Raw genomic sequence first — 26,591 nt, 5'->3', positions numbered from 1 at the left:
ACATTTAGAGCAGAATTCAGGAGATCCCACTTCTGGTCCCGGCAGATGCCAGGCGCCCTCTGACTGCACAGCTTTGATATCTGTGTTTAATGTGCAATTGATGAGCTCTCTGCCAAAGCAACAATCCCAGCCCATTAAATAGTGAACTTCAAAGGAGGCCAAGACGATGTAGCCACAAAAAAACAATAAAAACAAAATCCAATGTCTGATTCCCCCAGGATTATCTGAGAATCTGTGTAATTCTATTTTAAAGTATCATCATTTAATAAGGCAATGTAAGCATTTTGACCTGATTTAGAAGTGTTAAAGGGGATAATTGAAAGCAGCCCCTGCTGAGGAAGACACTACATGCACCCAAACCGGTTATGATCTGAGGAGGGCAACATGTTCTATAAACTTTAGCCAAGCTCCTATTGCCAGGATAGAGTTGCTAGATTGCCGCAGGGTAGTCAGTTATTGATAGAATCCATTTTCTAGGGCTGTCCAAGAATCCTGCTTGAAGAGCCCCCGGTTGGCTCTTACGGAGCCCAATCCCCGATTGAAAGAGTATTAATACCCTCCGTCAAGATCTCCAGCGCTCCTCCCGCTATGGTCCTGCAGATATTTCCTGGAACTCTCCTGGGCAAGATCCACTCCCCATATCCATACCGTAATTCATGGCACTTCGCTCCCTCCACGCCCGTATCATATCAATACCCTAATTCATGGCGCTTGGTGCCTTCCACTCCCCATATCAATACCCTAATTCATGGCGCTTGGCGTCTTCCACTCCCCATATCAATACCCTAATTCATGGCGCTTGGTGCCTTCCACTCCCCATATCAATACCCTAATTCATGGCGCTTGGCGTCTTCCACTCCCCATATCAATACCCTAATTCATGGCGCTTGGCGTCTTCCACTCCCCATATCAATACCCTAATTCATGGCGCTTGCCTCCTTCCACTCCCCATATCAATAGCCTAATTCATGGCGCTTGGCGTCTTCCACTCCCCATATCAATACCCTAATTCATGGCGCTTGCCTCCTTCCACTCCCCATATCAATAGCCTAATTCATGGCGCTTGGCTCCTTCCACTCCCCATATCAATAGCCTAATTCATGGCGCTTGGCTCCTTCCACTCCCCATATCAATAGCCTAATTCATGGCGCTTGGCTCCTTCCACGCCCCGTATCATATCAATACCCGAATTCATGGCGCTTGGCTCCTTCCACGCCCCGTATCATATCAATACCCTAATTCATGGCGCTTGGCGTCTTCCACTCCCCATATCAATACCCTAATTCATGGCGCTTGGTGCCTTCCACTCCCCATATCAATACCCTAATTCATGGCGCTTGGCTCCTTCCACTCCCCATATCAATAGCCTAATTCATGGCGCTTGGCGTCTTCCACTCCCCATATCAATACCCTAATTCATGGCGCTTGCCTCCTTCCACTCCCCATATCAATAGCCTAATTCATGGCGCTTGGCTCCTTCCACTCCCCATATCAATACCCTAATTCATGGCGCTTGGCTCCTTCCACTCCCCATATCAGTACCCTAATTCATGGCGCTTGGCTCCTTCCACGCCCCGTATCATATCAATACCCGAATTCATGGCGCTTGGCTCCTTCCACGCCCCGTATCATATCAATACCCTAATTCATGGCGCTTGGCGTCTTCCACTCCCCATATCAATACCCTAATTCATGGCGCTTGGTGCCTTCCACTCCCCATATCAATACCCTAATTCATGGCGCTTGCCTCCTTCCACTCCCCATATCAATAGCCTAATTCATGGCGCTTGGCTCCTTCCACGCCCCGTATCATATCAATACCCTAATTCATGGCGCTTGGCGTCTTCCACTCCCCATATCAATACCCTAATTCATGGCGCTTGGTGCCTTCCACTCCCCATATCAATACCCTAATTCATGGCGCTTGGCGTCTTCCACTCCCCATATCAATACCCTAATTCATGGCGCTTGCCTCCTTCCACTCCCCATATCAATAGCCTAATTCATGGCGCTTGGCTCCTTCCACGCCCCGTATCATATCAATACCCTAATTCATGGCGCTTGGCGTCTTCCACTCCCCATATCAATACCCTAATTCATGGCGCTTGGTGCCTTCCACTCCCCATATCAATACCCTAATTCATGGCGCTTGGCGTCTTCCACTCCCCATATCAATACCCTAATTCATGGCGCTTGCCTCCTTCCACTCCCCATATCAATAGCCTAATTCATGGCGCTTGGCGTCTTCCACTCCCCATATCAATACCCTAATTCATGGCGCTTGCCTCCTTCCACTCCCCATATCAATAGCCTAATTCATGGGGTTTGGCTCCTTCCACTCCCCATATCAATAGCCTAATTCATGGCGCTTGGCTCCTTCCACTCCCCATATCAATACCCTAATTCATGGCGCTTGGCTCCTTCCACTCCCCATAGAAATACCCTAATTCATGGCGCTTGGCTCCTTCCACTCCCCATATCAATACCCTAATTAATGGCGCTTGCCTCTTTCCACTCCCCATATCAATACCCTAATTCATGGCGCTTGGCTCCTTCCACTCCCCATCTCAATACCCTAATTCATGGCGCTTGGATCCTTCCACTCCCTATATCAATACCCTAATTCATGGCGCTTGGATCCTTCCACTCCCTATATCAATACCCTAATTCATGGCGCTTGGCTCCTTCCACCCCCCAAATCAATACCCTAATTCATGGCGCTTGGATCCTTCCACCCCCCAAATCAATACCCTAATTCATGGCGCTTGGATCCTTCCACCCCCCAAATCAATACCCTAATTCATGGCGCTTGGATCCTTCCACCCCCCAAATCAATACCCTAATTCATGGCGCTTGGATCCTTCCACCCCCCAAATCAATACCCTAATTCATGGCGCTTGGCTCCTTCCACTCCCCATATCATATCAATACCCTAATTCATGGCGCTTGGCGCCTTCCAATCCCCATATCAATACCCTGATTCATGGCGCTTGCCTCCTTCCACTCCCCATATCAATATCCTAATTCATGGCGCTTGGTGCCTTCCACTCCCCATATCAATACCCTAATTCATGGCGCTTGCCTCCTTCCACTCCCCATATCAATACCCTAATTCATGGCGCTTGCCTCCTTCCACTCCCCATATCAATACCCTAATTCATGGCGCTTGGCGCCTTCCAATCCCCATATCAATACCCTGATTCATGGCGCTTGCCTCCTTCCACTCCCCATATCAATACCCTAATTCATGGCGCTTGGTGCCTTCCACTCCCCATATCAATACCCTAATTCATGGCGCTTGCCTCCTTCCACTCCCCATATCAATACCCTAATTCATGGCGCTTGCCTCCTTCCACTCCCCATATCAATACCCTAATTCATGGCGCTTGCCTCCTTCCACTCCCCATATCAATACCCTAATTCATGGCGCTTGCCTCCTTCCACTCCCCATATCAATACCCTAATTCATGGCGCTTGCCTCCTTCCACTCCCCATATCAATACCCTAATTCATGGCGCTTGGCGCCTTCCAATCCCCATATCAATACCCTGATTCATGGCGCTTGCCTCCTTCCACTCCCCATATCAATACCCTAATTCATGGCGCTTGCCTCCTTTCACTCCCCATATCAATACCTTAATTCATGGCACTTGGCTCCTTCCACTCCCCATATCAATACCCTAATTCATGGCGCTTGCCTCCTTCCACTCCCCATATCAATACCCTAATTCATGGCGCTTGCCTCCTTCCACTCCCCATATCAATACCCTAATTCATGGCGCTTGGCTCCTTCCACTCCCCGTATCATATCAATACCCTTATTCATGGCACTTGGCTCCTTCCACTCCCCATATCAATAACCTAATTCATGGCGCTTGGCTCCTTCCACTCCCCATCGCAATACCCTAATTCATGGCGTTTGGCTCCTTCCACTCCCCATCGCAATACCCTAATTCATGGCGCTTGGCTCCTTCCACTCCCCATATCAATACCCTAATTCATGGCGCTTGGCTCCTTGCACGCCCCGTATCATATCAATACCCTAATTCATGGCGCTTGCCTCCTTCCACTCCCCCTATCAATACCCTAATTCATGGCGCTTGGCTCCTTCCACTCCCCATATCAATAACCTAATCCATGATGTTTGATCCTTCCACTCCCCATATCAATACCCTTATTCATGGCGCTTGGCTCCTTCCACTCCCCATATCAATACCCTTATTCATGGGGCTTGGCGCCTTCCACTCCCCGTATCATATCAATACCCTAATTCATGGCGCTTGGCTCCTTGCACGCCCCGTATCATATCAATACCCTTATTCATGGCGCTTGCCTCCTTCCACTCCCCCTATCAATACCCTAATTCATGGCGCTTGCCTCCTTCCACTCCCCCTATCAATACCCTAATTCATGGCGCTTGCCTCCTTCCACTCCCCATATCAATATCCTAATTCATGGCACTTGGTGCCTTCCACTCCCCATATCAATACCCTTATTCATGGCGCTTGCCTCCTTCCACTCCCCCTATCAATACCCTAATTCATGGCGCTTGCCTCCTTCCACTCCCCCTATCAATACCCTAATTCATGGCGCTTGCCTCCTTCCACTCCCCATATCAATATCCTAATTCATGGCACTTGGTGCCTTCCACTCCCCATATCAATCAATACCCTAATTCATGGCACTTGGCGTCTTCCACTCCCCATATCAATACCCTAATTCATGGCGTTTGGCTCCGTCCACTCCCCATATCAATACCCTAATTCATGGCGCTTGGCTCCTTCCACTCCCCATATCAATACCCTAATTCATGGCGCTTGGATCCTTCCACTCCCCATATCAATACCCTAATTCATGGCGCTTGGCGTCTTCCACTCCCCATATCAATACCCTAATTTCTTGGGGCTTGGCTCCTTCCACTCCCCGTATCATATCAATACCCTAATTCATGGCGCTTGGATCCTTCCACTCCCCATATCAATACCCTAATTCTTGGCGTTTGGCTCCGTCCACTCCCCATATCAATACCCTAATTCATGGCGCTTGGCTCCTTCCACTCCCCATATCAATACCCTAATTCATGGTGTTTGGCTCCGTCCACTCCCCATATCAATACCCTAATTCATGGCACTTGGCGTCTTCCACTCCCCATATCAATACCCTAATTCATGGCGTTTGGCTCCGTCCACTCCCCATATCAATACCCTAATTCATGGCACTTGGCGTCTTCCACTCCCCATATCAATACCCTAATTCATGGCGTTTGGCTCCGTCCACTCCCCATATCAATACCCTAATTCATGGTGCTTGTCTCCTTCCACTCCCCATATCAATACCCTTATTCATGGCGCTTGGCGCCTTCCACTCCCCATATCAATACCCTAATTCATGGCGCTTGGCTCCTTGCACTTTGGCATCTGGTCTCCTTCAGCCCCAGTTAAGACCACCATGGCTAACGCGATCAGTAAGGCAGTGGGGTCGCACTGGTTAGAGAACTCAAGCAAACATTTTGCATATCCCACTGCAGGAAAACCACAGAAAGACACAGCTGCCATTCCAGCGGCCATGCATCGATTGTATGGAATGTTTACTCTCTATCAACCTATGAGTGCTGTCCAATCAGATGAACCCATTTACAGAGGTATTTTATGAAGAGAGAAGCTCACCACATTTCATCATTCCCACTTCGAAGCACTTCCGGAGGCGGCAGGCCTGGCAGCTCTTCCGCCGGTTCTTGTCAATCGTGCACTGATTAGTTGCCGGACAGATATAATCGTTATGTCCTAAAAGGAGGCATAAAACACATTTCAAGGGAATAGTTTAGCATTTCAGCTTATATAACGACATACTTGCATCTCCAACGCAAAGTGATTATTTTACTTCACAAAGCTGAAGACTGATCATTTTAAAAAGGCAGCAAATCTCGTGACCTCCAGCCTTCGCCACCTTCACATTCTAGCGCAGAAGGAGCCAGGTTTTGCCTTTTAACAACTTACATTACATTTTCCTTTCAAGGACCGTTGATGGCAAATGTCCCCACCAGGGAAGAGCTGGCAGGGACATCATTTGGGGGTCGCCAGGGGGTCGCAACTGCGACCCCTGTGGTCTCCCTTGGTACCCCTAAAAAAAAGGAAAGGAAGCAATTGTTTTGTTCGTTTTCATTTTTTTAAATGTAAGCCTATGGCCAGCACCATGTGGCTCTTTGTTTCTGAAGTGCCCGGGTTTCTTGTTCAGGCCTCTTAACAAAAAACTGGGGGTTCCACAAAAGTAACACCTTGAGCAGTGACCCTGAATAAGAAAGAACATAAATAACAAATAATCTGATCTTTCTAGATATACAATCATTGCTAGACTCATTATATTCCAGAGGGTGAGTCCCTGATTTAGTCTGTTCTTAAACACATGAACTCAGCCTTTCATCCTTTCGAGGTCGATACATAAGTGCAACACAGGTTGGATGATAATGTATGTATATTTTTTCTATTTAAAGCGCTTAAGCCTAAGTGCTATATAATAACACATCATTATCATTTGGCCATGGACGTCTGCTTGCATTGACAGTAATTTGGTAACATGAGCCTATAACACTGATATTAACGGTACATATGGCGATCCATTCTTGTATGAAATGCATATCACATTGTGATGTCGTAACCATATTTTTCGTAGTGTACTTAGGAACAATGGTATGTGATGCCACTTCCTGTTTTGTGAAGGGGCAAAAAGTTGTGTTCCGTCGCTTCCTGGGATGTCACTTTGGGGTGGGGTCAAATGGCATCACCTCCTGTGAAGTCATCAGAGATCAAGGGTTGTGTGATGTCTCTTCGGCTACCCCTGGCATTTTGGTGAAATGACGTCCCTGAGAGCTGGTGGGAGCAACATGGACATTCTTAATAATAATTCCAGCCAACGAGTTACGCATTCCCCAGCGCCACCTAGTAGCCATCCCTGGAAGTGCAGCTCCAGTTCAGAGCCACTCAGCAACGCACTATGTGTATGCACAAATACAGATCTATAATATTGCAGCAGTTTGACATCTTGGTGATTGGCGTTTTTTACTCCATTAATATAATTTATATATATATGTTCCACCCACAGGCAGTCCAGCACCGAAATGCTATGGCAAATCTCCTCTGACCAAAAGTACCAACAGCAACCCCAGACACGTGTTTCAGCCTTGTTGAACCTCATCAGTGAGGTGGAGCTGTGCCTCTCTGAGCAGAGTGAGAAAGGGGTCCACGTTTGGATAAACCTAAGTAACTTAGGGCGAGAACCCAAAGTACCTCAAAATATGCAAAAGGAGGTCTGGGAAGGTCTGTGGAGCTTCCCTGCAAGACGCTGATCTCACGTGCAGCTATAATCGGTCTGTGGAGCTTCCCTGCAAGACGCTGATCTCACGTGCAGCTATAATCGGTCTGTGGAGCTCCCTACTAGACGCTCATCTCACACATGCAGCTATAATGGGTCTGTGGATCTCACCACTAGACGCTGATCTCACACATGCAGCTATAATGGGTCTGTGGAGCTCCCTACTAGACGCTCATCTCACACATGCAGCTATAATGGGTCTGTGGATCTCACCACTAGACGCTGATCTCACACATGCAGCTATAATGGGTCTGTGGAGCTCCCTACTAGATGCTGATCTCACATGAAGCTATAATGGGTCTGTGGAGCTCCCTACTAGACGCTGATCTCACACATGCAGCTATAATGGGAATGTGGAGAGCCCTACTAGATGCTGATCTCACATGCAGCTATAATGGGTCTGTGGTGCTCCCTACTAGACTCTGATCTCACGTGCAGCTATAATGGGTCTGTGGAGCTCCCTACTAGACTCTGATCTCACGTGCAGCTATAATGGGTCTGTGGAGCTCCCTACTAGATGCTGATCTCACATGCAGCCATAATGGGTCTGTGGAGCTCCCTACTAGACGCTGATCTCACATGCAGCTATAATGGGTCTGTGGAGCTCCCTACTAGACGCTGATCTCACATGCAGCTATAATGGGTTCTGTGGAGCTCCCTACTAGATGCTGATCTCACACATGCAGCTATAATGGGAATGTGGAGAGCCCTACTAGATGCTGATCTCACATGCAGCTATAATGGGTCTGTGGAAGTCCCAACTAGACGCTGATCACACATGCAGCTATAATGGGTCTGTGGAGCTGCCTACTAGATGCTGATCTCACATGCAGCTATAAAAGGTCTGTGGAGCTCCCTACTAGACGCTGATCACACATACAGCTATAATGGGTCTGTGGAGCTCCCTATTAGACACCGATCTCACATGCAGCTATAATGGCTCTGTGGAGCTCCCTACTAGACACTGATCTCACATGCAGCTATAATGGGTCTGTGGAGCTCCCTACTAGATGCTGATCTCACACATGCAGCTATAATGGTCTGTGGAGTTCCCTACTAGAGGCTGATCACACATACAGCTATAATGGGTCTGTGGAGCTCCCTACTAGACACTGATCTCACATGCAGCTATAATGGCTCTGTGGAGCTCCCTACTAGACGCTGATCTCACATGCAGCTATAATGGGTCTGTGGAGCTCCCTACTAGATGCTGATCTCACACATGCAGCTATAATGGTCTGTGGAGTTCCCTACTAGAGGCTGATCTCACGTGCAGCTATAATGGGTCTGTGGAGCTCCCTACTAGACGCTGATCTCACGTGCAGCTATAATGCTCTGTGGAGCTCCCTACTAGACGCTGATCTCACGTGCAGCTATAAAAGGTCTGTGGCGCTCCCTACTAGATGCTGATCTCACGTGCAGCTATAATGAGTCTGTGGAGCTCCTACTAGACACTGATCTCACATGCAGCTATAATGGGTCTGTGGAGCTCCCTACTAGACGCTGATTTCATACATGCAGCTATAATGGTCTGTGGAGCTCCCTACTAGAGGCTGATCTCACATGCAGCTATAATGGGTCTGTGGAGCTCCCTATCAGACGCTGATCTCACATGCAGCTATAATGGGTCTGTGGAGCGTCCTACTAGACGATGATCTCACATGCAGCTATAATGGGTCTGTGGAGCTCCCTACAAGACGCTGATCTCACTTGCAGCTATAATGGGTCTGTGGAGCTCCCTACTAGACGCTGATATCACGTGCAGCTATAATGGGTCTGTGGAGCTCCCTACTAGATGCTGATCACACGTGCAGCTATAATGGGTCTGTGGAGCTTCCTACTAGACTCTGATCTCACGTGCAGCTATAATGGGTCTGCGGAGCTCCTTACTAGACGCTGATCTCACGTGCAGCTATAATGCTCTGTGGAGCTCCCTACTAGACGCTGATCTCACGTGCAGCTATAATGCATCTGTGGAGCTCCCTACTAGATGCTGATCTCACGTGCAGCTATAATGAGTCTGTGGAGCTCCTACTAGACACTGATCTCACATGCAGCTATAATGGGTCTGTGGAGCTCCCTACTAGATGCTAATCTCACATGCAGCTATAATGGGTCTGTGGAGCTCCCTACTAGATGCTGATCTCACATGCAGTTATAATGGGTCTGTGGAGCGTCCTACTAGACGATGATCTCACATGCAGCTATAATGGGTCTGTGGAGCTCCCTACAAGACGCTGATCTCACATGCAGCTATAATGGGTCTGTGGAGCTCCCTACTAGACGCTGATATCACGTGCAGCTATAATGGGTCTGTGGAGCTCCCTACTAGATGCTGATCACACGTGCAGCTATAATGGGTCTGTGGAGCTCCCTACTAGACGCTGATCTCATGTGCAGCTATAATGCTCTGTGGAGCTCCCTACTAGACGCTGATCTCACGTGCAGCTATAATGCATCTGTGGAGCTCCCTACTAGATGCTGATCTCACGTGCAGCTATAATGGGTCTGTGGAGCTCCTACTAGACACTGATCTCACATGCAGCTATAATGGGTCTGTGGAGCTCCCTACTAGATGCTAATCTCACATGCAGCTATAATGGGTCTGTGGAGCTCCCTACTAGATGCTGATCTCACATGCAGCCATAATGGGTCTGTGGAGCTCCCTACTAGACGCTGATCTCACATGCAGCTATAATGGGTCTGTGGAGCTCCCTACTAGACGCTGATCTCACATGCAGCTATAATGGGTTCTGTGGAGCTCCCTACTAGATGCTGATCTCACACATGCAGCTATAATGGGAATGTGGAGAGCCCTACTAGATGCTGATCTCACATGCAGCTATAATGGGTCTGTGGAAATCCCAACTAGACGCTGATCACACATGCAGCTATAATGGGTCTGTGGAGCTGCCTACTAGATGCTGATCTCACATGCAGCTATAAAAGGTCTGTGGAGCTCCCTACTAGACGCTGATCACACATACAGCTATAATGGGTCTGTGGAGCTCCCTACTAGACACTGATCTCACATGCATCTATAATGGCTCTGTGGAGCTCCCTACTAGACGCTGATCTCACATGCAGCTATAATGGGTCTGTGGAGCTCCCTACTAGACACTGATCTCACACATGCAGCTATAATGGTCTGTGGAGTTCCCTACTAGAGGCTGATCTCACATGCAGCTATAATGGTCTGTGTAGCTCCCTATCAGACGCTGATATCACATGCAGCTATAATGGGTCTGTGGAGCGTCCTACTAGACGATGATCTCACATGCAGCTATAATGGGTCTGTGGAGCTCCCTACAAGACGCTGATCTCACATGCAGCTATAACGGGTCTGTGGAGCTCCCTACTAGACGCTGATATCACGTGCAGCTATAATGGGTCTGTGGAGCTCCCTACTAGATGCTGATCACACGTGCAGCTATAATGGGTCTGTTGAGCTTCCTACTAGACTCTGATCTCACGTGCAGCTATAATGGGTCTGTGGAGCTCCCTACTAGATGCTGATCTCACGTGCAGCTATAATGCTCTGTGGAGCTCCCTACTAGACGCTGATCTCACGTGCAGCTATAATGCATCTGTGGAGCTCCCTACTAGATGCTGATCTCACGTGCAGCTATAATAGGTCTGTGGAGCTCCTACTAGACACTGATCTCACATACAGCTATAATGGGTCTGTGGAGCTCCCTACTAGACGCTGATCTCACATGCAGCTATAATGGGTCTGTGGAGCTCCCTACTAGACGCTGATCTCACATGCAGCTATAATGGGTCTGTGGAGCTACCTACTAGACGCTGATCTCACATGCAGCTATAATGGGTTCTGTGGAGCTCCCTACTAGACGCTGATCTCACATGCAGCTATGATGGGTCTGTGGAGATCCCTACTAGACGCTGATCAAACTTGCAGCTATAATGGGTCTGTGGAGCTCCCTACTAGACGCTGATCAAACTTGCAGCTATAATGCGTCTGTGGAACTCCCTAATAGACGCTAATCTCACATGCAGCTATAACGGGTCTGTGGAGCTCCCTACTAGGCGCTGATCTCACATGCACTATAATGGGTCTGTGGAACTCCCTACTAGGCGCTGATCTCACATGCACTATAATGGGTCTGTGGAGCTCCCTTCTAGACGCTGATCTCACACAAGCAGCTATAATGGGTCTGTGGATCTCCCTACTAGATGCTAATCACACATGCAGCTATAATGGGTATGTGGAGCTCCCTACTAGATGCTGATCTCACATGCAGCTATAATGCGTCTGTGGAGCTCGCTACAAGACGCTGATCTCACATGCAGATATAATGGGTCTGTGGAGCTCCCTACTAGACGTTGATCTCACACATGCAGCTATAATGGGTATGTGGAGCTCCCTACTAGATGCTGATCTCACATGAAGCTATAATGGGTCTGTGGAGCTCCCTACTAGACGCTGATCTCACACATGCAGCTATAATGGGTCTGTGGAGCTCCCTACTAGACGCTGATCTCACATGCAGCTATAATGGGTCTGTGGAGCTCCCTACTAGACGCTGATATCACATGCAGCTATAAGGAGTCTGTGGAGCTCCCTACTAGACGCTGATCACACATGCAGCTATAATGGGTCTGTGGAGCTCCCTACTAGATGCTGATCCCACACATGCAGCTATAATGGGTCTGTGGAGCTCCCTACTAGATGCTGATCCCACACATGCAGCTATAATGGGTCTGTAGTGCTCCCTACTAGACGCTGATCACACATGCAGCTATAATGGGTCTGTGGAGCTCCCTACTAGATGCTGATCCCACACATGCAGCTATAATGGGTCTGTGGTGCTCCCTACTAGACGCTGATCACACATGCAGCTGTAATGGGTCTGTGGTGCTCCCTACTAGATGCTGATCTCACACATGCAGCTATAATGGGTCTGTGGACCTCCCTACTAGACGCTGATCTCACGTGCAGCTATAATGGGTCTGTGGAGCTGCCTTGCCTTGCAAGACGCTGATATCACATGCAGCTATAATGCACGCTTCTCAGTTACTGTGCATGCCACCAGTGAGTAGCTCTGTGGCTCTGAACTGGAGGGGAACTTCCAGGGGTGCCCACTAGGCGGTACTCTGCCGTGTTTGGCTTCTTCACTGAAATGGCCTTTTCTACTCTTATGTTGCAGGTACAAAGGTTTTTGTGTGAACTTTCTAAGGCCACCATCAATCTGATGGTGTTTGTGGGGGCACACACATGTCCGATGTCACCACTTTGATAATTTCACGTGTTTATTTTGGAGGCGCTAGTGAACGGGCAGGCTAACCCTGGTTTAGGCACATATATATTAGGGTTTTAGATTTAGGATTAGCTTAATGGTGGGCACAAATGAAGACCACCTCAACTGCTGCTCTTGCACTTGAGGTAATCGTGCAACGGGAGCGTGTTTCACACTAGAAGGAAATAGGGATGGCAATGTTTCACTCTAAGATCCTCTCAGAGCGTGAGTAGTATGCATCCGTCTAGCGTTTAGATCATCTGTGAAACGTAGCACTGCTCCATGTACGTGGATGGAACCCAGGAAGTAGACATTGTTGTTTGTACAGCTAACCCATGACTCCTCTTTCACACTGCACCTTCACAACTTAGCGGAAGGCGCAGGCTCACTCCAGAAACACTGCACTCACATATAACACAAAAACTATTACACAACACCTCTGCCATAAGAAAGACACTTTTAACAACACAAATTCGAACTGTAGCTTCCCACATAACCATCTCCTTAAACACAATCCTCCCACTTTAGTTGATGGTGTATACCCCGGCTGCACCCATGCACACGCCATTCACACATGAGTGACTAGCAGGGTCTTGGTCACCCTCACATATCTGTAATGGCTGAAATGCACCCATGCATAATAGCACCTCCCATATCTCCCACATTTTAAACTCTGATTCCTACAAGGGCGTTCAACGAACAGTGCGTTGGGACCATCATTCAGGTGAAAGGCGCTATACAAATGACAAAATGAATGAATGAAGGTTCGGGAGATGGGAGCAAACGATCTTGAAGTAAACGTGGTCTTCCAGAGTATCCTATGCTGACTGATGACTTGGCAGGATAAGTGTGATCACTAGCTCATAACTTTAGTTTGTTGTGAAGATCTACCACTGGTTTTGTAGATGGTAAATACTCCAAAGGATCCAGGGGTGTCATTTCCTTCCTTGCTTGTATATGCCACAGGATCCAGGAGTGCCATTTCCTCCCTTGCTCGTATACGCCACAGGATCCAGGAGTACCATTTCCTTCCTTGCTTGTATACACCACAGGATCCAGAAGTACCATTTCCTTCCTTGCTCGTATATTCCACAGTATCCAGGAGTGCCATTTCCTTCCTTACTCATATACTCCACAGGATCCAGGGTACCATTTCCTTCCTTGCTCGTATACGCCACAGGATCCAGGGGTGCTATTTCCTTCCTTGCGAGTATAGCCACAGGATTCAGGAGTGCCATTTCCTTCCTTGCTTTTATATGACACAGGATCCACGAGTGCCATTTCCTTCTTCACTCGCATACGCCGCAGGATCCACGGGTGCCATTTCCTTCCTTGCTCGTATACTCCACAGGATCCAGGAGTGCCATTTCCTTCCTCGCTTGTATATTACACAGGATCCAGGGGTGCCATTTCCTTCCCTGCTTGTATACGCCACAGGATCCAGGGGTGCCATTTCCTTCCTCACTCGTATATGCCACAGGATCCAGGGGTGACATTTCCTTCCTTGCTCGTATACGCCACAGGATCCAGGAGTGCCATTTCCTTCCTCGCTCGTATACTCCACAGGATCCAGGGGTGCCATTTCCTTCCTCGCTCGTATACTCCACATGATCCAGGGGTGCTATTTCCTTCCTTGCTTGTGTATGCCACAGGATCCAGGCGTGCCATTTCCTTCCCTGATTGTATACGCCACAGGATCCAGGGGTGCCATTTCCTTCCTCACTCGTATATGCCACAGGATCCAGAGGTACCATTTCCTTCCTTGCTTGTATATGCCACAGAATCCAGGAGTGCCATTTCCTTCCTTGCTTGTATATGCCACCGGATCCAGGGGTGCCATTTCCTTCCTCGCTCGTATACGCCACAGGATCCAGGAGTGCCATTTCCTTCCTCGCTCGTATACGCCACAGGATGCAGGGGTGCCATTTCCTTCCTTGCTCGTATACTCCACAGGATCCAGGAGTGCCATTTCCTTCCTCGCTCGTATACGCCACAGGATCCAGGGGTGCCATTTCCTTCCTCACTCGTATATGCCACAGGATCCATGGGTGCTATTTCCTTCCTTGCTCGTATATGCCACAGGATCCAGGGGTGCCATTTCCTTATTTGCTCATATACTCCACAGGATCCAGGAGTGTCATTTCCTTCCTCGCTCGTATACTCCACAGGATCCAGGGGTGCCATTTCCTTCCTTGCTTGTATGCGCCACAGGATCCAGGAGTGCCATTTCCTTCCTTGCTTGTATATGCCACAGGATCCATGGGTGCCAATTCCTTCCACACTCGTATATGCCACAGGATCCAGGAGTGCCATTTCCTTCCTCGCTTGTATACGCCACAGGATCCAAGAGTGCCATTTCCTTCCTTGCTTGTATATGCCACAGGATCCAGGGGTGCCATTTCCTTCCTCGCTCGTATACTCCACAGGATCCAGGGGTGCCATTTCCTTCCTTGCTCGTATACTCCACAGGATCCAGGAGTGCCATTTCCTTCCTCGCTCGTATACACCACAGGATCCAGGGGTGCCATTTCCTTCCTCACTCGTATATGCCACAGGATCCATGGGTGCTATTTCCTTCCTTGCTCGTATATGCCACAGGATCCAGGGGTGCCATTTCCTTATTTGCTCATATACTCCACAGGATCGAGGAGTGTCATTTCCTTCCTCGCTCGTATACTCCACAGGATCCAGGGGTGCCATTTCCTTCCTTGCTTGTATACGCCACAGGATCCAGGAGTGCCATTTCCTTCCTTGCTCGTATATGCCACAGGATCCAGGAGTGCCATTTCCTTCCTCGCTTGTATATGCCACAAGATCCAGGGGTGCCATTTCCTTCCTTGCTCGTATACGCCACAGGATCCAGGTGTGCCATTTCCTTCCTTGCTCGTATACTCCACGGGATGCAGGGGTGCCATTTCTTTCCTTGCTTCTATATGTCACAGGATCCAGGAGTGCCATTTCCTTCCTTGCTTGTATATGCCAAAGGATCCAGGAGTGCCATTTCCTTCCTCGCTCGTATATGCCACAGGATCCAGGAGTGCCATTTCCTTCCTCGCTTGTATACGCCACAGGATCCAGGGGTGCCATTTCCTTCCTTGCTCGTATACGCCACAGGATCCAGGAGTGCCATTTCCTTCCTTGCTTGTATATGCCACAGGATCCAGGGGTGCCATTTCCTTCCTTGCTCGTATACGCCACAGGATCCAGGTGTGCCATTTCCTTCCTTGCTCGTATACTCCACAGGATGCAGGGGTGCCATTTCCTTCCTTGCTTGTATATGCCACAGGATCCAGGGGTGCCATTTCCTTCCTCGCTCGTATACGCCACAGGATCCAGGAGTGCCATTTTCTTCCTCGCTCGTATACTCCACAGGATCCAGGGGTGCCATTTCATTCCTTGCTTGCATATGCCACAGGATCCAGGAGTGCCATTTCCTTCCTTGCTTTTATATGCCATAGGATCCAGGGGTGCCATTTCCTTCCTCGCTCCTATACCCAACAGGATCCAGGAGTGCCATTTCCTTCCTCGCTCGTATACGCCAAAGGATGTAGGGGTGCCATTTCCTTCCTTGCTCGTATACTCCACAGGATCCAGGAGTGCCATTTCCTTCCTCGCTCGTATACGCCACAGGATCCAGGGGTGCCATTTCCTTCCTCACTCGTATATGCCACAGGATCCATGGGTGCCATTTCCTTATTTGCTCATATACTCCACAGGATCCAGGAGTGCCATTTCCTTCCTCGCTCGTATACGCCACAGGATCCAGGGGTGCCATTTCCTTCCTCACTCGTATATGCCACAGGATCCATGGGTGCCATTTCCATCCTTGCTTGTATATGCCGCAGGATCCAGGGGTGCCATTTCCTTATTTGCTCATATACTCCACAGGATCCAGGAGTGCCATTTCCTTCCTCACTCGTATACTCCACAGGATCCAGGGATGCCATTTCCTTCCTCGCTTGTATACACCACCGGATCCAGGAGTGCCATTTCCTTCCTTGCTTATATATGCCACAGGATCCAGGGGTGCCATTTCCTTCCTCGCTCGTATACTCCACAGGATCCAGGGGTGCCATTTCCTTATTTGCTCATATACTCCACAGGATCCAGGAGTGCCATTTCCTTCCTCGCTCGTATACTCCACAGGATCCAGGGATGCCATTTCCTTCCTCGCTTGTATACACCACCGGATCCAGGAGTGCCATTTCCTTCCTTGCTTATATATGCCACAGGATCCAGGGGTGCCATTTCCTTCCTCGCTCGTATACTCCACAGGATCCAGGGGTGCCATTTCCTTATTTGCTTATATACACCACAGGATCTAGGGGTGCCATTTCCTTCCTTGCTCGTATACGCCACAGGATTGAGGGGTGCCATTTCCTTCCTTGCTTGTATATGCCACAGGATCCAGGGGTGTCATTTCCTTCCTTGCTCGTATACGCCACAGGATTCAGGTGTGCCATTTCCTTCCTTGTTCATATACTCCACAGGATCTAGGGGTGCCATTTCCTTCCTTGCTTGTATATGCCACAGGATCCAGGGGTGCCATTTCCTTCCTTGCTCGTATACTCCACAGGAGCCAGGGGTGTCATTTCATTCCTTGCTTGTATACGCCACAGGATTCAGGAGTGCCATTTCCTTCCTTGCTTGTATATGCCACAGGATCCAGGAGTGCCATTTCCTTCCTCACTCGTATACCCAACAGGATCCAGGAGTGCCATTTCCTTCCTTGCTTGTATATGCCACGGGATCCAGGTATGCCATTTCCTTCCTCGCTCTTATACGCCACAGGATCCAGGAGTGACATGTCCTTCCTTGCTCGTATACGCCACAGGATCCAGGAGTGCCATTTCCTTCCTCGCTCGTATACGCCACAGGATCCAGGAGTGCCATTTCCTTCCTGGCTCGTATACTCCACAGGATCCAGGGGTGCCATTTCCTTCCCTGCTTGTACACGCCACAGGATCCAGGGGAGCCATTTCCTTCCTCACTCGTATATGCCACAGGATCCATGGGTGCCATTTCCTTCCTTGCTCCTATATGCCACATGATCCAGGGGTGCCATTTCCTTCCTTGCTCGTATACTCCACAGGATCCAGGGGTGCCATTTCCTTCCTCGCTCGTATACGCCACAGGATCCAGGAGTGTCATTTCCTTCCTCGCTCGTATATGCCACAGGATCAGGAGTGCCATTTCCTTCTGCGCTCGTATACTCCACAGGATCCAGGGGTGCCATTTCCTTCCTTGCTTGTATACGCCACAGGATCCAGGGGTGCCATTTCCTTCCTTGCTCGTATACGCCACAGGATGGAGGGGTGCCATTTCCTTCCTTGCTTCTATATGCCATAGGATCCAGGGGTGCCATTTCCTTCCTTGCTTATAACGTAAGCTGATAGTGGGGACCCTTTTGAAGCTACACTTGAAGAGGATGGGTGTTCATACAGTGCACACAGCGTAAAGGAATCTGTCCTTGAAAGAATGTCTCAGAGACTCATCAGTACTATACCTGGACCCCCTGGCTGGTCATGGTTGCCTAGGAAACGGTGTCTCTAGTGTAAGGTGAGGTTATAATGCCATGAGTAAGTTTGGTTAAGAAGAGACGGGAGCCAAAAGTGTAACAGGGGCAATTGGAGAAGGACTGAGGAGCAGGAAGGGTCAAAGGCTATGTGAATAAAGTGACATTTAGGGCCAAATAAGGGTTCTAGGAATGAGTCAAGCTCCCAATGGCATTTGCTGGTTTAGCTAGAGTGACCCCCAGTTTGTGACAAATTGCAATAATTAGGCTGTTATGTCAAAGGCTGGAGGCACAATAACGCAAAACTCAGTCTTCAATATAAGTAGAGCGGCTAGCATCAGTGCAGTGTGGAGGTGGGAGGGGCTGAAAGGATAGTCCTTGCCAGGGTGCCCGGGAGAAGAAATAGTTAGGAGGAGTAAGCAATGCACTATGTGCCAATCCGCGAGATAGGGATTAGCTTCATAGTGAATGTCTGTGAAGTTGTATGGCATCACGTTCTGAGTATACACTATCATCATTTGCTGAGTAATGCTGTGATATCCTCAGGTAGGAAGAGGCCAACAAACAGAAAAAAGATCTTGCAGAGCTAGAGAAAAAGATATGAGATGACTCAGTAAATCCTGATACAAGGACTCTATTAGATAATATAGAGGAAGAGATGGGAACATTTTAAACTTTCACCATTGACAAAAAACTATGGAAACTTAAGAAAGATGTTCAAAATTACAAAGAAGAGGTCACATACCCCTATCTGGCCCCAGGTTTTTTCACACAAAATAACACCATCCAAGGGAATAACTTGAGGGGGAACAACAGAAGATCTTTAAAAAAATGTGTTACATTCTCCAATTCATCCAATAGCAGTGACTCGGGGTCAAGTAATGGCCAACTGAGTAACCGTGGAGGTAATACATAACGAGGTAAATTCTTTCAGTCCAGTGGCAGACGGGGGAAAACCGGACAACCAGGCAACTACGGAATGCGGACACGTCAGTGGCAACCATCTCCCCAAACATGGTAATGCCAATTTTTAACCTCAGTGGACAGAATTAAACACCAATTGAGATGCAGGTACTGAGTATAGGGCTCAGCTTTGTACCAGTAACCAAGGCTGACCCATTAAAAACAGAAATTGAGATGCAGAACTTTTTTCACATTATTAGACTGAAATATGTTTTCCATGAACATGACAACAGCGAATCGAGAAAAAGAAGTGAATCATGTCTTAAATTACCATCTTCCTTCACTCCCTTGACATCTATGGTTTCACCCGAGATTCTGAGTTTTGAAAATAAAATACTGTGTGAAATGAAAAAGCTGGTTAACAGCAATAACACCTGTAGAGATCATCTGTCTAGAGCAGAGAGACGGGCATTGAAAGAATTGGAAGAGAACAAACTTTTTGTAATAAAACCTGCAGACAAAGGTGCCAGCGTGGTTTTAGGGGGCATTGAACAATATAACACAGCAATCATTAAACAATTGAGTAATCTGAACTTTTACAAACCCCTCCATAGCAATCCTACAGCAAGAATATTGGAGGAGATTATTAGTCTGATGAATCATGCGTAAGAACAAGGATGGATAGATGCAGATGAGAAAGCATACCTAATTCAAAAGAACCCTATGACATCGGCATTTTATTGCCTGCCTAAAATACATAAGAATTTGAAATGTGCACCTGGGCACCCGATTGTAGCAGCCATTGGCTCCATTTTGTAACCGTTATCAACTTATGCTGACGTGTTCTTGAGACCTTTTGTACTAACCATGCGTTCCTATATCCAAGATACAACAAGTATGATCAAAATCCTTGAAACCTTGGTAATTGAGGCAGGAGACCTCCTGTTCACATTGGACGTGGAGGCTCTGTATATGAGCATACCACAAATGAAATGCATTGACATCATGCATATGTATTTGGAGAAAAGAGCAAATAAGACTGTTCCAACAGCTTTCATTGCTGAGAGTGCAAAAAAAAGAAGACACTGAGAAGCACGTGTGCTTGGTTTGAAAATCATAAAACAATCCGAATTCATTTTTGAAGTAATTTAGGATCTGAATATGCTTCAGATAGCACTAATTAACAACTTTTTTTTTATAGTGGAAGGGCCATTCTATCAACAACTACATGGCACCAGCACGTTTGCCCCTGATTTGGCAAATCTCTTTATGGACGACCTCGAAACGAAATCAATATATTCAGATAACCACCCGTTCAAAAAGCAGATTAAGGCGTGGTATTGATATATCGATGAAGTGTTCTTGTTATGGTCTGGAGGACGTCATGAACTTCACTTGTTCCTGATATGGTTAAATCAACAGGAGGCTTCCATAAACTACACTTTAACCTCAGATGAAAACAAAATTGCATTTTTGGACTTGGAAATTTACAGGGCAGACAACAAGTTGTGTACCAACCTTTTCAAAAAACCCACGGACAAAAATTCTTTGTTATTATATAACAGCTTTCACCCTGCAAGTCTATGTGAAAATCTACCGTACAGACAATTCTTGCGGATAAGACGGAACTGTAGTCTAAAAGAGGACTTGGATGAAAACAGCAAACGGTTATCAACTAGACTGAAAGAACGCGGATACCCGGCACATATAATTCGGAGATCACTGAAACATGCACGTAACACCAACTGAGGCGATTGTCTGATGAAACAACAAAGAGTACAAGAGGACAAGATCACCTGTGTCTCTACTTTTTCACCCATAAGTAATCAATTACGCAGGACAATATTAAGAAATTGGGGCATGATTAACACAGAGGAATTTCTAATCACTAAGCCCCGGTTTGCATTTAAACGCATGCCCAACGTGCGGAATAAACTGGTGCACACCTACAAAATGCCAGATTCAGAACTTGTCCGCAAACAAACAACTTTATGGAACTCGACACCAGTCAAAGGACATTATAAGTGCAGGAATTGTTCCATCTGTTGCTTAACGAAAAACATCAAAGAGATCGACCTGAAAGGACGAAGATGGGAATGAAAAACTTTCACTAACTGCAACACGAAATGGGCAGTTTACGGGATAAGGTGCCCTTGTACATTGGCAAGACGAAAAGACCAGTTAGACAACAAATTTGCGAACACAGGTCTTGTGTAAAAAATATGGTGGCCGACAAACCCTTGGTAGCTCACTTTTCAGCAGCAAAACATGGACATGAAGATATCCGGTGGTTCATCATACAAACACTGGGACTCCACCCGAGGGCGGGAGATAGAAACTTGAAACTAAGAAAATTGGAACAGAAATGGATATATGACCTTAATACAGTAAAAGATGGTCTTAATATTTCCATTGAGTGGGGCCTATTCATCCACTAAGCAATCTGGGACCCTTTGGAGGTACCCTGGCAGACACTTAGTATGGACATCAAGGATATATTTTTTCGCTGCATACATCTAGTGTGAATATTTCTCTATATAACAGCCCGTAGTAATACCATCTACAACACCATTTTTTTTGATGACTAAAGGATGATTAATTTGGGTGATATTATAAAACTCACGGCAGTTTTAAAACATGTGAGTTGGTTGATTTAGGACACCACTCTGCTTTTGTTCAGTTAAAATCATAAAATTATCCTAAATTAGGTAGCATTGACATAGTCTAATTACAAGATAGGATATGCGTCCCAGAACTGTCTGATCTAGTCAGCTCCGTAATATTCTGAAAGATATTGACATAGATCATACCAAGAAGGCTCCGCCACGTAATCACGTGATTACGTGCTAGACGTATATGTGGATACAGTATCAAGTGACCCAGAAGAGACGCGTGGATCATTTGACGACTGCGGATCGCTAACCAGGAATGTAGCGGGCATTACTCTTCCATTTTTGGGTAAGAGAGGGAATCGTAAAGGTTGATTACATGACGCTGATTTGAACAGGTTCATTGCAATTGATACAAACATTCTCTTGCTATTCAGGAGGGGCAGAGACACGACACATGACTTCAATTAAACAACCCGAACCATACTAGCCGACGACAGCGATCAGATGGCATACAGACTGGGTTTGGAACAGCATCCATTGCTGTGAGTACTGAACTAATTTCATCGAGGAGCGAGTTGTTTATAGTTCTGTAACAGCATGCATTATATCTGCACTCTCGTCCTTTTGTCATAGTTTGTGCACCCGACCAGGATTTAATGGATGCATGAGTAAAATACCCCGTGCAAAGACATCTCGCCCGTAACTATTTAAAATCCATTCTGTGGATACTGCAAAAGAGTTCGACGAGGTAAATATTAAAACACTAAGACACTGAGAAGCATGTGTGCTTGGTTTGAAAATCAAAAAACAAGCCATATTTATTTTTGAAGTAATTTAGGATCTGAATATGCTTATACAATAAGAAATACAGGGCAGTAAATAACACACATCATTGTAATAGTGAGATATACTGGTATTGGATAGAATCTGCAATAACCAGTTACTAAAGCCAAATGTATATTGCTTTGTAGCTGAAAAATGATACTTGGTATGAAATCTGGAATACTGAGAAAACCGAATTAAATACATCCTAACATTATGAAAAGAAATTTCAGGTTAGTTCTCTTGAATATACTCCCAATATATCTTTTCACATGTTGCTTCATCTCTGTGTCTGGGGATTGTGAGAGATATAACATATGTCCATGAATCATTAAACTGTCAATGAACTAAGACTGTTATGACACAGTACTATAGACCACTGTGATGGCTTTTTATTATTGATAATATCATACACCCACAAACTGATCAACTGTGAACCAACAAAGATTGGTATATAGGAGGGTGTTGCAAAAAACCAGATGGAATCAGATTTATGTATGTTTATGATTGTCAAATGTGTGTTGTGTATCAAAAATTAAAATATGTTATATTTTTTTTATAATGTTGTACCTTTAGCCCAATTCATTTGGTTTGCTACTGGAGATGTCAGAAGGGAGATTTTCATAACAACACAGAGTGTCTGGATAGGAAGCTGTTGTTGTGGAAACCCAGTTTATTTATGATATCCTCAGGTGCCAGCTTCACCTGTCTGGCTTTACTTTTTGATAGCAGTTCTTGCAATATATATCCAGATGTTCATACTTTGGCATTGCTCACACCATATGCGTGGTCTAGTGAATGAATGCCCAGGTGCTCACACCATATGGCACACATTACCTCAATCTAGATGTGGCTGCACTGCTCTTATTCATAAAACGAGCCAACATTTAGAACCGTACCTTATTTCCATGGGATTATTGGTGCTGAGAGTCCGAGCACACAGTGATAAATATACTTATTTACACCCTTTGGAATTATTTGCATGGTAAAAAGGGTACTTGTGCACCAATCTGCATAAAAATCCTGTCTCGTCGATTCATGGAATCGAATGCGCAGTACTTTTCCTGGACTTGTGTGGAGTTTGCGCAGGCTCAGCACGTCTCTGGAAGCTGTCAAGGGCCTTGCATGAGACTCCACGACTGTCAGAATCCTCACCAGGCTGTCCCTTCATTAGCACAATATAGGAGGCACTCGCCAGCAAGACCACCCAGGTTTCAACACAGGACCACCATGTCTACGAGGCCAATTGGCAGTAATCCTCAGAAAGATGGGAGCCGCATTTCACCAGGTACATCATCCACCACGTAGTGACCCAGGCCCAGAAGCAGTTCCTCACCCTCTCTAGGTGACTTAGATCCAGCGCATCGAGATCTTGGCTGTCGTGGTGCACCTTGCGTGCAATGCTAGAGCCCCAATTCCCAGCTTCCAGCTCCCAGCGACCTGTAGTCTTGCTGATATGATTGGAAATCCTGGCAGAAATAGTGGCTGTGTCGCCTTGTCCCAATGGGCCGCCTCACAGGGATCAATTGGCGTGGAACATCTTGGATTTGTTTGCAAGGCACACACCCACTCGCAGGGATCTAGTTTCCACGTCCTCCTGTTCGGTGATGCCCTTGGGGCTGAATCAGACAACCGGTCATGGCAGCAGCCAGCAACTTGGCTGCCAGCGTAGGGTCTCACTGCCGGATCTAATGTCGTACGGGGAGCTGAGCAAGCTCACATTTTCAACGGTCAGCCCCAGATGGGCATCTTTGACAATAGATGGATATTCTCCAGGACACTAAGTAGGATCACTGGGATCACTAGACACATTCCTAAAAGCTCTTTCCTTCTGTCAAGGAAATTAAACTGAATCATGACTCATTTCAGAGTCCCAACGCCCCTTTCTCTTTAATTTATTTAATGAAACCTGTAGAGGAGCAGGTGGACACGTCATCACTAGCTCCCGCCCCCTCACCTCCGACATACTGGAATAGTAGGAGAAGAGCCCTACGTAGGACACCAGGTACTATCCCAATACCACATCGAGTGTATGAGAGACGATATGCACTTATACAACCGTATCAAATGTACCCTCGCAATGAAAGGGTGGAAGACTGTCTGCACACACCATGACATCATGGACTTATAAGTGAAATCTGACAAGAACAGAGTTACATCATAGAGGAAAGATACTGAGACTTGCTGAAACGATATGCAAATACTCAAAGAATAAATATTTAACTGAAGTAACAAGAGAAACGTGATCGAATATGAAGAAATCGTCTATGCAAAAAAGATAAAGTAATACGCAGAAACGCAAGGTAGATGAGACATATAGAAGCTTGCTGCAGAGGAAGAGATAACATGGCTAGAGCCGCCATGATGGAAAGATGGATGTCGGACTTGCATTAAAACCAATCAAGCTACCTCAGAGACAGAGCAGGGCTGCAGAGTCAGGAGATGCTGGAAAACAGATTTGTGTGAGGAATAAAGAGGAGTCTATTGGCCTGGGATCAAGGATGCTACTCCAAGGAGTAATTGCAAGGAACAAGGGAAGTCAGAATGTTAATCCGAGTAAAATGATGTCATTATGCAAACAACAACTGGCAGAATTAAACACCAACTGTGACAAACTGAAAGCCAATCCAATCTTGGTAAAGACAAAAACTGTGGGAGCAAGACTGGGCAACCACAGTCGACAGGCGGAACCAATGCAGGCTCATGGAAGACACGATGAAAGAAGGTAAAGGCCGGAACACCTTTCCGCATTACCTGGAGAAGTCTCCAAGTATGAAATACAGAAGCACATATATGAAGTTTCGGCTGATTCTATTCGACACAAAAGAGAGCTTAAAGTTGACACACAGAGAAGATGATTCAAATCAAAGTTGTTGGTTTTGCAAAAGAGGTAATGAAACCCTAAAGCACCTCACTCTATATTGCCCAGGGCCCAGGAAGGTGCAAACAAAACATCTTGGAAGGTTCACAGCTGAGAGCTCATCGCTCTGTGGCGAAGCTTGGTGGGTGAGGTTTGCGAACTCAAAGGGTAAATTGTCATATGCTCTAATGAACTTTCTGGACAAAATGAACAACTTACTCTTGGAAAAAAATAATGAAGAACATTAAATCTTGGACTTTAAGGAACAAGTGGTACGATGTATGCAGTACAATGCACAACAATGTTTAAGTTCTAACCATATCAATGAGTGCATGCGATCGACCTAGTATGATGATATGGCTTTTTCTTCTTTTTAAAGGTTTTCTACAAACTAATAAAAAAAATACATATTTCTCTTAGATTAAGCTAAGGAGAAAACATCTGCAAGAGCCATCTGCAAGAGCCAAGAAGGTTAATGACACCGAGATCAATTGAATAAAATAGCAGTAAATAGAAGGTTGAGATGGACAAATGTGTGGTCTGACACCTGATTCAGAAGTTGAAAACAAGGGCTATTCACAAAGCCGAAATGAAAATAATAGTTTGCCTAATGAAAATAATAGTTTGCCTACACTCCTTGAATGTCCCAGAAAACAGAGCAGGCTTTGAGGTCGACTACAAAGGAGAAGCATTGGCTTTGGGCCTGACTTATGAGAGACGATGGACTAATTGGGAAAGTGGGGAGTAGTCTGACTTTACAGTTTAATTTTGCTTGCATGCTGCCAACGAGCCGAAAGTCCAAGGTTGGGAAAACATGCCAACCAATCAGAGGGACTATGTAGCAACATGCTATACAATGTTGCAGAGACCAATCAGCTGCAATTTTTTCTGCTATAATCAGTATTGTGCATATTTAGAGGTACTTTGAGCCAAGCACACTAGATAAGGGGCAGCCAATGAAGTTATTAACACTTATGTATACTATAGGTGCATATGTTCCCCTAACTTTCCCTCCCTTCAATAGGTTTTTGTTTGCCATGTAGGATGATGTCATAGATGATGGACAATGAGGTATAAACCCTTTGTATAATCACATTTCGGTGTGATTGTGTGAATTACTGCCTATGATTCACCAGATTGCCCTACATTATTTTATGCTGATAATAAAGTAGTACTTTGCCATATTCTTTGAGTCTGTCTGGTTATTTGGGTCCGAAATCATTATTGGTAATTCCATCTAGCACATAAGATGC

At 46.5% G+C, this 26,591-nt stretch overlaps 1 protein-coding gene across 1 annotated transcript in view; it reads right to left on the bottom strand.

Annotated features, from left to right (window-relative positions):
- The window catches only part of ESR2 (estrogen receptor 2), a 607,028-nt gene that overhangs the window by 198,584 nt on the left and 381,853 nt on the right, over nt 1–26,591 (bottom strand). Inside the window, exon 4 of the mRNA XM_069638222.1 lies at nt 5,667–5,783. Within this exon, the coding sequence (XP_069494323.1) occupies nt 5,667–5,783 (117 nt within the window). The remainder of the gene's footprint in view (nt 1–5,666; nt 5,784–26,591) is intronic.

This window comes from Ambystoma mexicanum, chromosome 14 (genome assembly GCF_040938575.1).
Source record: "Ambystoma mexicanum isolate Mex_15411 chromosome 14, UKY_AmexF1_1, whole genome shotgun sequence".
Taxonomy (NCBI): Eukaryota; Metazoa; Chordata; class Amphibia; order Caudata; family Ambystomatidae; genus Ambystoma; species Ambystoma mexicanum.
This window is presented reverse-complemented; position numbering and strand designations above follow the sequence as displayed.